General features: G+C 43.9%; 1 protein-coding gene across 2 annotated transcripts in view; it reads left to right on the forward strand.

Moving 5' to 3' along the window:
* The window catches only part of LOC139407162 (mitochondrial peptide methionine sulfoxide reductase-like), a 98,454-nt gene extending 87,401 nt beyond the window's left edge, over positions 1-11,053 (forward strand). For both annotated transcript variants that reach the window (XM_071150669.1, XM_071150668.1), the window contains one exon: positions 10,514-11,053. In XM_071150669.1, the coding sequence (XP_071006770.1) occupies positions 10,514-10,678 (165 nt within the window). In that variant the 3' untranslated portion in view covers positions 10,679-11,053. The remainder of the gene's footprint in view (positions 1-10,513) is intronic.
* The last annotated feature ends 7,534 nt before the right edge of the window (positions 11,054-18,587 follow it).

Genomic DNA, 18,587 nt, shown 5'->3' on the forward strand with positions numbered 1-18,587 from the left:
TTCTTTTCACCTCTGCCTGGCCTGTGTGATAACTCTTGATTCCTCAATGGGTGGAGGGCTGCTCTCTTTGTGTTAGCATGAATTATTCCTAGAAATTAATTTCTTCTTTCAATCATTTCTCCTCTCCCTCCTCGTTCATTCTTCTTTTCTCTGTGTCCATTTCTGTGCACAAAGGCGTGTGTGTGTGTGTCTCCTGTCTTCTCCCTCTCTCTAATCCTGCTCTGGCTCTTTTAACATGCCGCGCCGGGTGTGTATTTTTCATTTCATTCTCTTCCCCCACGTTTTCTTCTTTCTCCTGTCTGCCTGAAATGGCTGAATAGAAAGTCATGTCAGGCTGCTTATCGCTGCCTTTCACGTTTCTGCGGTTAACCAGGGCGCGCAGGTATTTGCATTCCAAATGAGCGCTCTGTCTGATATGCAAATTAATTAGTCTGAATTATGCATTTAGCCATGTGGTAACGTAACACAGCACAGGACCGCTGGGACAAACACAGCAGCTAGCATCTGAGGGAGAGAAGATGAGGGACAGTGACGCCATTTTGGGGATTCTGCCACTTGCACTTCCTCTGACCAGGACGGAGGTTGATCCGTATGTGTGTGGGTTTCACAGCCTCGGAGATACAGCATAGTTTATAGTCAAAAGAGTAGATAGATACAGTAGATAGTTTATAGTCAATACAGTAGATAGATACAGTAGATAGTTTATAGTCAATACAGTAGATAGATACAGTAGACAGATACAGTAGATAGATTCAGTAGATAGTTTATAGTCAATACAGCAGATAGATTCAGTAGATAGTTTATAGTCAATACAGCAGATAGACACAGTAGATAGTTTATAGTCAATACAGCAGATAGATTCAGTAGATAGTTTATAGTCAATACAGCAGATAGATTCAGTAGATAGTTTATAGTCAATACAGCAGATAGATTCAGTAGATAGTTTATAGTCAATACAGCAGATAGATTCAGTAGATAGTTTATAGTCAATACAGCAGATAGATACAGTAGATAGTTTATAGTCAATACAGCAGATAGATACAGTAGATAGTTTATAGTCAATACAGCAGATAGATACAGTAGATAGTTTATAGTCAATACAGCAGATAGATTCAGTAGATAGTTTATAGTCAATACAGCAGATAGATTCAGTAGATAGTTTATAGTCAATACAGCAGATAGATACAGTAGATAGTTTATAGTCAATACAGCAGATAGATTCAGTAGATAGTTTATAGTCAATACAGCAGATAGATTCAGTAGATAGTTTATGGTCAATACAGCAGATAGATTCAGTAGATAGTTTATAGTCAATACAGCAGATAGATTCAGTAGATAGTTTATAGTCAATACAGCAGATAGATTCAGTAGATAGTTTATAGTCAATACAGCAGATAGATACAGTAGATAGTTTATAGTCAATACAGCAGATAGATACAGTAGATAGTTTATAGTCAATACAGTAGATAGATACAGTAGATAGTTTATAGTCAATACAGCAGATAGATACAGTAGATAGTTTATAGTCAATACAGCAGATAGATTCAGTAGATAGTTTATAGTCAATACAGCAGATAGATTCAGTAGATAGTTTATAGTCAATACAGCAGATAGATACAGTAGATAGTTTATAGTCAATACAGCAGATAGATTCAGTAGATAGTTTATAGTCAATACAGCAGATAGATACAGTAGATAGTTTATAGTCAATACAGTAGATAGATACAGTAGATAGTTTATAGTCAATACAGCAGATAGATTCAGTAGATAGTTTATAGTCAATACAGTAGATAGATACAGTAGATAGTTTATAGTCAATGCAGCAGATAGATACAGTAGATAGTTTATAGTCAATACAGCAGATAGATACAGTAGACAGATACAGTAGATAGATACAGTAGATAGATACAGTAGACAGATACAGTAGATAAATACAGTAGACAGATACAGTATATAGTTTATAGTTAATAGAGTAGATAGATACAGTAGATAGATACAGTAGATAGATACAGTAGATAGTTTATAGTTAATAGAGTAGATAGATACAGTAGACAGATACAGTAGATAGATACAGTAGATAGATACAGTAGACAGATACAGTAGATAGATACAGTAGATAGATACAGTAGATAGTTTATAGTCAATACAGCAGATAGATACAGTAGATAGATACAGTAGAAAGTTTATAGTCAATACAGCAGATAGATACAGTAGACAGATACAGTAGATAGATACAGTAGATAGATACAGTAGACAGATACAGTAGATAGATACAGTAGACAGATACAGTAGATAGATACAGTAGATAGATACAGTAGATAGTTTATAGTCAATACAGCAGATAGATACAGTAGATAGATACAGTAGAAAGTTTATAGTCAATACAGCAGATAGATACAGTAGACAGATACAGTAGATAGATACAGTAGATAGATACAGTAGACAGATACAGTAGATAGATACAGTAGACAGATACAGTAGATAGTTTATAGTTAATAGAGTAGATAGATACAGTAGACAGACACAGTAGATATATACAGTAGATAGATACAGTAGATAGATACAGTAGGTAGTTTATAGTCAATAGAGTAGATAGATACAGTAGATAGATACAGTAGACAGATACAGTAGATAGTTCATAGACAATAGAGTAGATAGATACAGTAGATAGATACAGTAGACAGATGCAGTAGATAGATACAGTAGTTAGTTTATAGTCAATAGAGTAGATAGATACAGTATATAGATACAGTAGATCGTTTATAGTCAATAGAGTAGATAGATACAGTAGATAGATACAGTATATATATACAATAGATAGTTTATAGTCAATAGAGTGGATATATACAGTAGATAGATACAGTAGACAGATACAGTAGATAGTTTATAGTCAATAGAGTAGACAGATACAGTAGATAGATACAGTAGATAGTTTATAGTCAATAGAGTAGACAGATACAGTAGATAGATACAGTATATATATACAGTAGATAGATACAGTAGATAGTTCATAGTCACTAGAGTAGATGGATACAGTAGATAGTTTATAGTCAATAGAGTAGATAGATACAGTAGATAGATACAGTAGATATATACAGTAGATAGATACAGTAGATAGTTTATAGTCAATAGAGTAGATAGATACAGTAGATCGATACAGTAGACAGATACAGTAGATAGATACAGTAGATAGATACAGTATATAATTTATAGCAAATAGAGTAGATAGATATAGTAGATTGATACAGTAGATAGATACAGTAGACATATACAGTAGATAGTTTACCCTAACCCTTACCCTACCCTAATCCTATCCCTAACTTTAACCCCTACCCTAACCCTAACCCTAACCCTACCTTAACCCCTACCCTAACACTACCTTAACCCCTACCCTAATCCCAACCTTAACCCCTACCCTAACACTACCTTAACCCCTACCCTAATCCTAACCCTAACCTTAACCCCAAACCTAACCCTAACCTTAACCCCTACCCTAATCCTAACCCTAACCTTAATCCCTACCCTAACACTACCTTAACCCCTACCCTAAATCCTAACCCCTACCCTAACCCTACCTTAACCCCTACCCTAATCCTAACCTTAACCCCTACCCTAATCCTAACCTTAACCCCTACCCTAATCCTAACCTTAACCCCTACCCTAATCCTAACCTTAACCCCTACCCTAACCCGAACCTTCACAATAATCCCTACCTAATCCTTACCGTAACCATTTAAAATGTCAACATCAATTGGGTATGGACATCCCTAGGATCCCAGATAGCAAGGACCCTACTGCCTGGCTGCCTGGCCTCTGTGCTCAGTAGACAGAGACAGAGACATTGAGGAGATCCAAGCCCCCTGAATCTCCCAGAGGAGCCCCTGTCCTCATCTACCCCTACAAGGGTGTCCCAGCTGGGGTCAGTGTGCATGCTAGTCCACCTGGGGGTAGGATGACCTCTGATCCGAGGAGCCCCCTGCTAATGAAAGGGTGATAGAATGATTGAATGGATAATGATTGGATGTGTGGGGTTTAGAGGAGAGGTGTGACCTCTGTTCACAGCATGATGTCATTCTCAACTGATGAGATGTATGTGTGTCAGCTGATGAGATGTATGTGTGTCAGCTGATGAGATGTATGTGTCAGCTGATGAAGGGGGGTGTGTCAGCTGATGAAGGGGGTGCGTCAGCTGATGAAGGGGGGGGTGTCAGCTGATGAAGGGGGGTGTGTCAGCTGATGAATGGGGGGTGTCAGCTGATGAAGGTTAGTGTGTCAGCTGATGAAGAGTAGCGTGTCAGCTGATGAAGGGGAGCGTGTCAGCTGATGAAGGGTAGTGTGTCAGCTGATGAAGGGGAGCGTGTCAGCTGATGAAGGGTAGTGTGTCAGCTGATGAAGGGTAGTGTGTCAGCTGATGAAGGGGAGCGTGTCAACTGATGAAGGGTAGTGTGTCATTTGATGAAGAGTAGCGTGTCAGCTGATGAAGGGGAGCGTGTCAGCTGATGAAGGGTAGTGTGTCAGCTGATGAAGGGTAGCGTGTCAGCTGATGAAGGGGAGCGTGTCAGCTGATGAAGGGGAGCGTGTCAGCTGATGAAGGGGAGCGTGTCAGCTGATGAAGGGGAGCGTGTCAGCTGATGAAGGGTAGCGTGTCAGCTGATGAAGGGTAGTGTGTCAGCTGATGAAGGGTAGTGTGTCAGCTGATGAAGAGTAGTGTGTCAGCTGATGAAGGGTAGTGTGTCAGCTGATGAAGGGTAGTGTTTCAGCTGATGAAGAGTAGCGTGTCAGCTGATGGAGGGTAGCGTGTCAGCTGATGAAGGGTAGTGTGTCAGCTGATGAAGGGTAGCGTGTCAGCTGATGAAAGGTAGCGTGTCAGCTGATGAAGGGGAGCGTGTCAGCTGATGAGGGGTAGCGTGTCAGCTGATGAAGGGGAGCGTGTCAGCTGATGAAAGGTAGCGTGTCAGCTGATGAAGGGGAGCGTGTCAGCTGATGAGGGGTAGGGAGTCAGCTGAGCAAACGAAGAGGAACCTCACTCACCAGGGTCCTGGACTGACTGAATTAGGCTGTGGATAGAGAGGCTAGAGAGTGGATGAATGCCAAGTCCCATTCGTTTCCATGCACCACTAAATCGTTGGCTCCAAGACCTGCCATGACTCAGTTCTTAGACAGATTAGAAATGAGAGATAAACATGTCATTCTTCTTCTGCATGGTTTCCTTTGTCTCTCAGATGAACTATGAGCCATCTGCTGCCAGACTGACATGCATCTTCATAGAGGAGGGGCTGTGATAGTTGACTGATTCTAGAATGGTTGGATGGTACAGTAAGCACGGTGGTTATATGCGCCAGGACAGACTTTAAAAGCCTGGAGCTATACATTTACTACACATTGTAAGTATTCAAACACACGCCTAACAGCACACATATGAACACGATTCCCCTGAAGATGCTAGCAAACTGTAAACAAAGGAATAGGAGATATGAACTGGTAGCTCTAGTTCTTTACATTCAGAACGGTGGCGGACACCTCAGCAACAACCTCACTCCTTTTGTTCACCTGCCTGCATCCAAGGTTGTGTGTGTTTGTGACAGAGGCCATAAATAAACAGGCTGCTGTAGACATGCGCTGCTGCTGCGAGTCTTCTGTTGTGTTTTACAACCTCAAAATGCTCAATGACATATTTCACTCTTCACACATCCTTTATTGGCCAGAAATAGACTAGAAATAGACTACTGCTGATTGGGTTTAATGTCCTGCCAAGTGGTCAGCCTCTTGTCCGCCAGGCCTGCTCACCTTGTTTTGTTTCACCTCAGCCTCTTGTCCGCCAGGCCTGCTCACCTTGTTTTGTTTCACCTCAGCCTCTTGTCCGCCAGGCCTGCTCACCTTGTTTTGTTTCACCTCAGCCTCTTGTCCGCCAGGCCTGCTCACCTTGTTTTGTTTCACCTCAGCCTCTTGTCCGCCAGGCCTGCTCACCTTGTTTTGTTTCACCTCAGCCTCTTGTCCGCCAGGCCTGCTCACCTTGTTTTGTTTCACCTCAGCCTCTTGTCCGCCAGGCCTGCTCACCTTGTTTTGTTTCACCTCAGCCTCTTGTCCGCCAGGCCTGCTCACCTTGTTTTGTTTCACCTCAGCCTCTTGTCTCAAGCTCCTGCTCTACTCCATTTGCCAGAGCTGAGTGGGAGAGAAGAAAATAGCACCTGCCACTGCATTATCTTAGCTACAGCCCTGGAATTTTAAACATACACACACACACACACACACACACACACACACACACACATCTTCCTCCCATCTAGCTGTGACAATAAGTGTTAGCGCTGCCCACTGCAGCTGAGGTCTCCCTAGCGACAAGGCTTCTTAGGGAGACTGCCATGATGGGCATTCAGAACGATGGCATGACGTCCCAACTCGGTACCACCACAGAAAATGTGTGTCTCAAATCATATCTGGCGGTGCCAGCTTGGCCCGACGCCAACCGGGGGCTGGCATGCACCCGGTGGTGAACTGAGGATGGCGATAGCTACCTGCTGGGTGTCCATGCTGAGATATAGGAGCTGCTAAGCCCCACTGTAAAGCACACACAGGGCCTCAGATAGCAAGAGAGAGACATAGAGATTGAGAGAGAGAGAAACAGAGAGAGAAACAGAGAGGGAAACAGAGAGAGAAAGAGAGAGAGAGAAAGGATGAGGGAGAACGAGAGAAAAAGAGAGGATGTGGGAGTGAATGATGGACAGAGAGAGAGGATGAGGTTAGAGAGCGACAGAGAGGATGAGGGAGAAAGAGACAAAGAGAGAGACAGAGTGAGAGAGACAGAGAGAGAGACAGAGACAGAGACAGAGAGACTAGAAAGGGGCAGAGGCATAGGAAAGATTAGGGAGAGAAGAGTGAGAGGTAGAGGAGGGATGATGAGGCTGAAAGAGTTAATGAGAGGCCTAAATGTCTGTGGATATCCTTCCATGGCCTATATGGAGCTGGGGTATAGTGGTGGAGCTGGGCTATAGTGGTGGAGTTGGGGTATAGTGGTGGAGCTGGGCAATAGTGGTGGAGCTGGGCTATAGTGGTGGAGCTGGGGTATAGTGGTGGAGCTGGGCTATAGTGGTGGAGCTGGGGTATAGTGGTGGAGCTGGGGTATAGTAGTGGAGCTGGGCTATAGTGGTGGAGTTGGGGTATAGTGGTGGAGCTGGGCTATAGTGGTGGAGCTGGGCTATAGTGGTGGAGCTGGGCTATAGTGGTGGAGCTGGGGTATAGTGGTGGAGCTGGGCTATAGTGGTGGAGCTGGGCTATAGTGGTGGAGCTGGGGTATAGTGGTGGAGCTGGGCTATAGTGGTGGAGTTGGGGTATAGTGGTGGAGCTGGGTTATAATGGTGGAGCTTGGGTATTGTGGTGGAGCTGGGATATAGTGGTGGAGCTGGGGTATAGTGGTGGAGCTGGGCTATAGTGGTGGAGCTGGGTTATAATGGTGGAGCTTGGGTATTGTGGTGGAGCTGGGGTATTGTGGTGGAGTTGGGCTATAGTGGTGGAGCTGGGTTATAGTGGTGGACCTGGGTTATAGTGGTGGAGCTTGAGAATAGTGGTGGAGCTGGGGTATTGTGGTGGAGCTGGGCTATAGTGGTGGAGCTGGGCTATAGTGGTGGAGCTGGGTTATAATGGTGGCGCTTGGGTATAGTGGTGGAGCTGGGGTATTGTGGTGGAGTTGGGCTATAGTGGTGGAGCTGGGTTATAGTGGTGGACCTGGGTTATAGTGGTGGAGCTTGAGAATAGTGGTGGAGCTGGGGTATTGTGGTGGAGCTGGGCTATAGTGGTGGAGCTGGGGTATAGAGCTAGGACCGGAGCTGGGGCTGAAGGTATATAGAGCTGGGGCTGAAGCTGAGGATGAAGGTGTATAGAGCTGGGACTGAAAGTATATAGAGCTGGGGCTGAAGGTATATAGAGCTAGGACTGGAGCTGGGGATGAAGGTATATAGAGCTAGGACTGGAGCTGGTTCTGGCGGGGAGAGGAGAGTTGATTCTGTGCTACCTTTCTCTCTCTCTCTCTCTCCTGTCTCCTGTACGGTGGCAGCTGCTCCTAACAGGTGCGTGGCTGCCTCCAGGCAGATGGTCCGAGAAATGAGGTAGTTGGCAGGTTCCTTCACACAGCCCGCTGTCCCCCCTCCCTGCCACACACACGACACATAGACACTTAGCAACAAACATTAGTGATAGGAGGAGGTTGGCGGAGGAGAGGTAGAGAGAGCAAGAGTTGGAAATAATAGAGAAAGAGAGAAAGATGGAAAGAGAGAAAGTTGGAAAGAGAGAAAGATTGAAAGAGAGAAAGAGAGAAGGAAAGCAATAGACACATCCTTGCATCACTTTCTTGAAACTCCCAAGTGGCATTGTGTCAACAATATCCCCACTTTGTCCTCTTCCCCCTGAACATTACCATTTCTCAGCTTAGAATCTCCATATTCTCATAAGAACAATACATTTACTTCCAACCTGGATTTCTCAATATGCTGTACATGCTAGACTAGTGTACACTTCAAATGTAAACCTTGCTTGCAGAGGCAGATTTCAAATGATATTCAGCCTGGCTCTATCTATTACAAATGACTGACTGACTGACTAACTGACTGACACTTGGACAGGTGTGGTGATGTGGAATGGGATTTCAGTGGGGAGTCACTCCCGGTGCCTAACTGTGTCATTGGTATACAGTTCAACCCAGAGTTCTGACACCAGGCACCAGTAACCCCAAAAAGTCCAACATTATTTTTTGTTGTTGTGATTTTTCATAGAGGATAAAAATCAGTGAGGATAGAGGATGAAAATCAGTGAGGAGAGAGGATGAAAATCAGTGAGGATAGATGATGAAAATCAGTGAGGATAGATGATGAAAATCAGTGAGGATAGATGATGAAAATCAGTGAGGATAGATGATGAAAAGCAGTGAGGATAGAGGATGAAAAGCAGTGAGGATAGAGGATGAAAAGCAGTGAGGATAGAGGATGAAAAGCAGTGAGGATAGAGGATGAAAATCAGTGAGGATAGAGGATGAAAAGCAGTGAGGATAGAGGATGAAAAGCAGTGAGGATAGAGGATGAAAAGCAGTGAGGATAGAGGATGAAAAGCAGTGAGGATAGAGGATGAAAAGCAGTGAGGATAGAGGATGAAAAGCAGTGAGGATAGAGGATGAAAAGCAGTGAGGATAGAGGATGAAAAGCAGTGAGGATAGAGAATGAAAAGCAGTGATGATAGAGGATGAAAAGCAGTGAGGATAGAGGATGAAAATCAGTGAGGATAGAGGATGAAAAGCAGTGAGGATAGAGGATGAAAAGCAGTGAGGATAGAGAATGAAAAGCAGTGAGGATAGAGGATGAAAATCAGTGAGGATAGATGATGAAAATCAGTGAGGATAGAGGATGAAAAGCAGTGAGGATAGAGAATGAAAAGCAGTGATGATAGAGGATGAAAAGCAGTGAGGATAGAGGATGAAAAGCAGTGAGGATAGAGGATGAAAAGCAGTGAGGATAGAGAATGAAAAGCAGTGAGGATAGAGGATGAAAAGCAGTGAGGATAGAGGATGAAAAGCAGTGAGGATAGTGGATGAAAAGCAGTGAGGATAGAGGATGAAAAGCAGTGAGGATAGAGGATGAAAAGCAGTGAGGATAGAGGATGAAAATCAGTGAGGATAGAGGATGAAAAGCAGTGAGGCTGGCTGAGGTGTACCTGTTTAGACAGCTGTGTACTGGGGGTTAGAGGAGATTACCCAGGCTGGCTGAGGTGTACCTGCTTAGACGGCTCTGTACTGGGGGTTAGAGGAGATTACCCAGGCTGGCTGAGGTGTACCTGCTTAGACGGCTCTGTACTGGGGGTTAGAGGAGATTACCCAGGCTGGCTGAGGTGTACCTGCTTAGACGGCCCTGTACTGGGGGTTAGAGGAGATTACCCAGGCTGGCTGAGGTGTACCTGTTTAGACGGCCCTGTACTGGGGGTTAGAGGAGATTAGCTGATTGGCTGAGGTGTGTGTGTGGACCATATAAACGTGCTGCAGGCATTGGGTATACTGGGTCAGTGGGGGCACTTCACAGCTCACACATGCACACGCACACACACACACACACACAAACCCGATGCCCCCTCCCCATACACACACACACATTGGACACATCTGGGGCATTTGAGTCGACATCTGTCTGGGCCTCACCCGTAGGGCCACCCCGAGCACTAATGACCTCTCTCTGTGCTCGTCTCTGCTCCAATGCTTAACAAATGACTGAGAGAGAGAGAGAGAGATTGCATTAGCTGTAACACTGCTAACAGTAAGAGTATGTGTAATCTTGAAAAACAATACATTTCTTTGTAAGAAAATATTTTCCTTAAAGGAGGCAGACAAATGTTTTGAATGTAATTACATGGAAGAAGACAGGAAAATGGTTCATTTGTGACTTTTAGAAAGTTTCTCTTGTGTTGTAACCATTCAATCCTGAGCCATTCATTCATGAAGGTCAGTCCTAATGATATAGCGTTGTTGTTGTTTCTACAGGTCCTGATAGAGGGGGGCTTTGGAGAAATCACCACAGAGATAGCCGAGAACCAGGAGTTCTACTATGCTGAGGACTACCACCAGCAGTACCTCAGCAAGAACCCCGGGGGATACTGTGGCCTGAGCGGCACCGGAGTCTCCTGTCCAATAGGACTCAAGAAATAACCACCTCTGTCCAATAGGGAATGACCACCAACCTCTGATTGTCTGATTCTGACTAGGAAATGTAAATACGCATTTCCGCTTGCTCATTGCAAAATAAGTATATTTTCTATTCATTTAAATGGAAGTCACCTTAATTATGATGCAGTACTGAAGCATATTCAGGGTTTATATAAAAACAGTCTGTATCTGAGTCTTGTATTAATTGAAATAGTTTGGTAATCAAGCACCACATACATAAGACCTGTTGAAATGAATGCACATGCAGGTTTTAGTGTGCATTGTCTTGTTTGAATCAAATCAACTACAGTATGTACATCTGATTGAACTCTATGGTGCGTGCTGGTGGATTAAATGATGAAACGGTGTGTTGATATGTATGGCTGTTTGGCTGGTTCCGTTGCGTGGTGTTTGGTGTGTGTTGGATGACCTCCTTTCTGTGATCTTTGCCTTAAGCCTTGTTCTGATCACTCCCTGACTCATCTGTGAGAGGGGTGTGTGTGGCTTGCGCAGGCAAACACTCAGTGGGAGAGAGCCCTCTGCCAGGGCCTGTGTAGCTTGGCATCACATATATAACACAGTGAGAGAGAGATAGAGAGGGGCAGCGTCACACACACACACACAGGCTGGCAGTCCCCCTCCCTACACAGGGACTGGAGCAAGGCACTGTGGGTAGAACTAATGGCTGAAGGACACATTGATGCACAATCGGCTGTCAAGCAAAATGTCTGACTGGTACTTCTTACTGTAGACTGCTGCTCTAAAAGATGTCTGACTGGTACTTCTTACTGTAGACTGCTGCTCTAAACGATGTCTGACTGGTACTTCTTACTGTAGACTGCTGCTCTAAAAGATGTCTGACTGGTACTTCTTACTGTAGACTGCTGCTCTAAAAAATGTCTGACTGGTACTTCTTACTGTAGACTGCTGCTCTAAAAGATGTCTGACTGGTACTTCTTACTGTAGACTGCTGCTCTAAAAAATGTCTGACTGGTACTTCTTACTGTAGACTGCTGCTCTAAACGATGTCTGACTGGTACTTCTTACTGTAGACTGCTGCTCTAAACGATGTCTGACTGGTACTTCTTACTGTAGATTGCTGCTCTAAACGATGTCTGACTGGTACTTCTTACTGTAGATTGCTGCTCTAAACGATGTCTGACTGGTACTTCTTACTGTAGACTGCTGCTCTAAACGATGTCTGACTGGTACTTCTTACTGTAGATTGCTGCTCTAAACGATGTCTGACTGGTACTTCTTACTGTAGACTGCTGCTCTAAACAATGTCTGACTGGTACTTCTTACTGTAGACTGCTGCTCTAAAAGATGTCTGACTGGTACTTCTTACTGTAGACTGCTGCTCTAAAAAATGTCTGACTGGTACTTCTTACTGTAGACTGCTGCTCTAAACGATGTCTGACTGGTACTTCTTACTGTAGACTGCTGCTCTAAACGATGTCTGACTGGTACTTCTTACTGTAGACTGCTGCTCTAAACGATGTCTGACTGGTACTTCTTACTGTAGACTGCTGCTCTAAACGATGTCTGACTGGTACTTCTTACTGTAGACTGCTGCTCTAAACGATGTCTGACTGGTACTTCTTACTGTAGACTGCTGCTCTAAACGATGTCTGACTGGTACTTCTTACTGTAGACTGCTGCTCTAAAAAATGTTCTTGTCAAGGACAAGGCTCTCTCTCTCTCTCTCTCTATCTCTCTCACTCACTCACTCACTCACTCACTCACTCGCTCACTCACTCACTCACTCACTCACTCGCTCGCTCACTCGCTCACTCACTCACTCACTCACTCACTCACTCACTCACATACCCAGTACTCTGTAAACCTCAATAGCACCTATCGGCCCAACGCTGCCAGCCACCCACCCTGCCAGTCACCCAGCTACCCACCCAGCCAGCCAGCCAGCCAGCTACCCAGCTACCCAGCTAGCTACCCAGCCTCCCACCCAGCTACCAAGCCACCCAGCCTCCCACCCAGCTAGCCAGCCAGCCAGCCACCCACCCAGCCAGTCAGACAGCCAAACACCCAGCTACCCAGCCAGCCACCCACCCAGCCAGTCAGCTAGCCAAACACCCAGCTACCCAGCCAGCTACCCAGCCAACCAGCCAGCCTCCCAGGTACCCAGACACCTACCCAGCAACCCAGCTAGCTACCCAGATACCAAGCTACCCAGCCATCCATCCAGCTACCCAGCTTCCAAGCTACCCAGCCAGCCAGCTCTTGAATAAAAGAGCTGACTGACAACCCACACAAACAAAGAAGAGCTTTATGCTGGGCTCGCACATCAACATTAACATGCATTCCAGGATATGATTCCTTTGGTGTAGCGTTGGTTCTCTTCACTAACAAACAGCGTGCCAATACGCTGTGATCATGTCCATTTACAATGGGCTGCTGCTGGAACAGAGCCAGTAGAGAAACCATTGTTCCCAACAACCCAAGGAAATGGGCTGAATCCTTTTTCCATCGCTGAAGAATCTTTTGATGCTGTAAAAAACATGCAGGACATTTTTTTCAAAGCCATTCTCCTTAACACTCCTCCGCTGAACAACAATAGTTTTCATCGGCTGATGTGGGCTTTGTGAGGGTGAGTTGCAGTTCGACAGGAGCCTAAGCATGGTCTTTGGTTAGGTTTGGATGTATTAATAAGGAGGAGTGTTAGCGAGGTGAATCAGTGATTGTTCTACTGGATGGATGGATGATGGATGGACGGACGAACGGACAGACTTGTGAGGTTTTTCAGCTGAGGTGTTTAAATCAGTAAACATAATGATGGTAGTAAAGGTTGGTTGTGGTGAAACTGCTGAGGTGTTTCAGTAGGCAGCTGAAGGCTGGTCTAATCCCCAGACCCAGACCAGGTGGCTCCTGCCCCAAGCTCCTCCACCTCAGCTGCCCCAAATCTGCCACCACAGCCTGGGCACAGCTCGCCTAGCTCTGGGGATCAGGATGCAGGACCAAAAATGGTCAGAGCACTGGAGCATGGTAACAGCACGCGCGCACACACACACACACACACACACACACACACACACAAACACACATGCTTCAACAAAACAAAACAGCATGCTCACATATACAGTAGGGAGAACAAGTATTTGATACACTGCCAATTTTGCAGGTTTTCCTACTTACAAAGCATGTAGAGGTCTGTAATGTTTATCATAGGTACACTTCAACTGTGAGAGACGGAATCTAAAACCAAAATCCAGAAAATCACATTGTATGATTTTTAAGTAATTAAATTGCATTTTATTGTATGACATAAGTATTTGATCACCTACGGCTCTCAATTACGGCTCTCACAGACCTGTTCGTTTTTCTTTAAGAAGCCCTCCTGTTCTCCACTCATTACCTGTATTAACTGCACCTGTTTGAACTCGTTACCTGTATAAAAGACACCTGTCCACACACTCAATCAAACAGACTCCAACCTCTCCACAATGGCCAAGACCAGAGAGCTGTGTAAGGACATCAGGGATAAAATTGTAGACCTGCACAAGGCTGGGATGGGCTACAGGACAATAGGCAAGCAGCTTGGTGAGAAGGCAACAACTGTTGGCGCAATTATTAGAAAATGGAAGAAGTTCAAGATGACGGTCAATCACCCTCAGTCTGGGGCTCCATACAAGATCTCACCTCGTGGGGCATCAATGATCCTGAGGAAGGTGAGGGATCAGCCCAGAACTACACTGCAGGACCTTGTCAATGACCTGAAGAGAGCTGGGACCACAGTCTCAAAGAGAACCATTAGTAACACACTACGCCGTCATGGATTAAAATCCTGCAGCGCACGCAAGGTCCCCCTGCTCAAGCCAGCGCATGTCCAGGCCCGTCTGAAGTTTGCCAATGACCATCTGGATGATCCAGAGGAGGAATGGGAGAAGGTCATGTGGTCTGATGAGACAAAAATAGAGCTTTTTGGTCTAAACTCCACTCGCCGTATTTGGAGGAAGAAGAAGGATGAGTACAACCCCAAGAACACCCTCCCAACCGTAAAGCATGGAGATGGAAACATCATTCTTTGGGGATGCTTTTCTGCAAAGGGGACAGGACGACTGCACCGTACTGAGGGGAGGATGGATGGGGCCATGTATCGCGAGATCTTGGCCAACAACCTCCTTCCCTCAGTAAGAGCATTGAAGATGGGTTGTGGCTGGGTCTTCCAGCATGACAACGACCCGAAACACACAGCCAGGGCAACTAAGGAGTGGCTCCGTAAGAAGCATCTCAAGGTCCTGGAGTGGCCTAGCCAGTCTCCAGACCTGAACCCAATAGAAAATCTTTGGAGGGAGCTGAAAGTCCGTATTGCCCAGCGACAGCCCTGAAACCTGAAGGATCTGGAGAAGGTCTGTATGGAGGAGTGGGCCAAAATCCCTGCTGCAGTGTGTGCAAACCTGGTCAAGAACTACAGGAAACGTATGATCTCTGTAATTGCAAACAAAGGTTACTGTACCAAATATTAAGTTATGCTTTTCTGATGTATAAAATTAATTACTTAAAAATACAATGTGATTATCTGGATTTTGGTTTTAGATTCTGTCTCTCACAGTTGAAGTGTACCTATGATAAAAAATTACAGACCTCTACATGCTTTGTAAGTAGGAAAACCTGCAAAATCGACAGTGTATCAAATACTTGTTCTCCCCACTGTATGTACTATAGGCACATACAGAAAGTCACACAGCATCTCCCCCTGAAACAACCACTGATACGCACACACACACACACATTTTTACCAACAAAGGAACAAATAATATATTTATGCACTCAATTAAATAAATATTATCAATGGAACACTGACAGAGCTGGTCTGAAATGATTATATTGTACAGAGTGGCCTACTGTCTGTCATTCTAGCATTCTATAGTGATGTTTCAACATTGTCTACATGCTAACAGGCATTCAAAGCCCCGTTTATACCTGGTACTAACATGGGTCCTTTGTCCTGATCTTCTCTATATTCTGATTGTACCTATATTTCCAGAAATGTGTCTACACATGGTATTAAACTGTTTTCCGTCCCATGTGTCTGCATAGTGAACAGATTCCCTAGTCCCTTCCTTTATGCAAATCATTTCACAGCTATTCTTTCAAAATATGATTTTTTAATTTAATGTAAGACACATTGATGTAATCACTCAATGGTGCCACCTGTTAATGATTTTAGAGGGTGGAAAAATTATGATATAAATGGTTTCTCTGTCCAGATCTGTTTACACTTGTAAGATATCCAGACACAATGCTTGTCTGACTACCTCCGGATGTGGGCAGAAAGATCTGAACACATTATAATGTGTCTTTTGATTGTCTACACCTGTCTGACAATGTGGGTACAATCAGAATGTGGACAAAATCAAGACAAAGGACGCAAGTTATAATCAGGTATAAACGGGACTATAGATTATTTTATGGTGGCATTTCACTTTATAATGATATGATCATTCCTTTTAATAACACCCATAAAATCAAATCTCAGCTGCTTAAATTTGGCCATAAAACAGGCAGCCTATAAAATGGAAGGTATTTACTGCCTCCTAGTGGTCCATGCAGATATTGCTCTGCAGAGAGGCAAATTGATTTATGTCTTCTGTGCATTTTTACTATGCAATGAAATAGAAGATGGTAAATCCTAATCTATTACTCACAGGCATCACAGTCTCATATTATTATTACTGAAAACCACAGGTTCATCAGCAAACACTTTATTTACGGTCTGTCTCCTAACGGCTCCATAAAGACCTAGACGTTTGGCAAGCAAATTGGACATAAACACTGCTTTGAAAATAAGTAATGGAATTTATTAGTAATAAAGCAAGTATTTTTTATGGTCATATTTTGCATTACCATTTTGTTATTAGCGTGTAATTACCCCTATAAGCACAGTGTAATAAATCCAGTATTGTGTTACATGTACCCATTGAAAGGATAGGGTAAGAGTTAGTCTAACAGCTGTAAGTGCACTGTATTACCATTCTAGGGTTTCAGCTCCACAATGTATTACCCTAACCCTAGATTGATAATACATTGCATTTAGAGCTGAAACCCTAACTCTAACCCATAAAACAATCGGTTACTCTACAACCCTGGTGAATGTTACATGTTTGGCAAGAACGATGATTGATGTCACTGTTGTGTCTATAAGCAGGCTTTATTCTCATCCTATTATAGTCCAAGCCTGTGGTTTCTACATGTCTATATGGGAGCCAGTTAGTGAGTGGTTTGTTTTCTGGATGACCGAACAGCTAGAAGGAGGCAGGAGACTGAGGAGAAGAGAGGAAAGGAGGGAGAGTCAAAGCACCACTTCTCATGTCATTTCTGTTCTACAGCAAGGACAAAAAGTTGAAGCCTCCATAAACATAGCCTGTAGCCCCCTGACTGAACAATGAACATCAGCGTCATATTGTAACCTGTCATCCACACTAGAAGGTGCGGGCACTGGAAACACCACCATGATTGACGGCTGATGCGTCAGCATCACCCTAGAAACCCACGGCAACAGTGGAGTGAGGGGAATAACAAGCGATCTCCAACAGAGGATAAAGCAATAAGGAACAAACGGGAGAGAGAGAGAGAGCGAGAGAGGGTGGAAGGGAAAGAGATGGAGAGAGATGAGGTGAATGTTGCGTTTATCACAGTCATGTCCTCTTTGTTCAAAATGAAACACTGTACAATGGTGATGAGAAAAACAACTCGACTGGCGCCGAATTGGCCGTGGCCAGCCTTACACACTGATGTTCCACAAGGAAGGGAATTAAAAGGGATGGAGTGACGGTTAGCTGAATGGGGAGACTTTACAAGAAGGAGCCATGTAAATGGGGGCTGGGCTGGGGAGGTGATGTAAACGCTTTTCATTTCCCTATACAATCAGTAGGCCGATAGCAACAGAGCCGCAAAATAACAACACGAGACAATTCATTAAAACCAAACTATTTTAATACTACCATAGAATCATTTGAACTACTTGTACATGGCTACCATGAATATTTGTACAAAAATGCAGTAAAAATAGTATTGATTAATATATACAGATATGTCTCCTTAGTGTAGGCAGGCAGGTTGTTGTAACGTTACATGTAGAATGACAAGTACATTGATGGTCATACACTATTTTTACACAATACACATATTGGTTACCTCCATCACTGATATTCCCTTCCAATCCAACGGACTCTTAGAAGAAACAGATAATAACATAATGATTTTAATTTGAAAATAAAATACAAATATCGGGACATGTTGAATCATACACAGGTACATAGTGTCTATTGTGTTTACGTTTGGAGGAATATGACTGCAGGACCAGATTGTAGCGCAGATTCAACAGATCCGAGGTCTAGGCGAAAGACACCAAAGTCCAGAACAAAAACCATTGCATGTATACAAGTCACCTCATTGAGGGTAGTAATGGTGGCTGTAGTACATACTTGGGACAGTGGCATGTGTCGTGTCTGGTTCATCTGACCATACAGTGAGGGAACAGTGTCTTAAAGCCAGCATGTATGAAATAAAACAAGGAAGAGGAATACACTATTGTAAACATTTGATATGCACCATTTACAATACATGATTCAAACCTGGTGTTTTTAGGAACGGGCCTGTATTCAATTTCATTTGAAGTCTATGACTTCCACAAGGATAGTGGCTCATTATTACCAACATCATTTGATCTGCTTCAAATATCAATTAGAATGACTGTAAATGTTATACAATAACAGATAGGAAAATATTGCAGGTAAAATAAAACTACAACCTACTGGAACTGGTTGGAATAAAACTACAACCTACTGGAGCTGGTTGGAATAAAACTACAACCTACTGGAGCTGGTTGAAATTAAACTACAACCTACTGGAACTGGTTGGAATTAAACTACATCCTACTGGAGCTTGTTGG

This window comes from Oncorhynchus clarkii, chromosome 4, assembly GCF_045791955.1.
Source record: "Oncorhynchus clarkii lewisi isolate Uvic-CL-2024 chromosome 4, UVic_Ocla_1.0, whole genome shotgun sequence".
Classification (NCBI taxonomy): domain Eukaryota; kingdom Metazoa; phylum Chordata; class Actinopteri; order Salmoniformes; family Salmonidae; genus Oncorhynchus; species Oncorhynchus clarkii.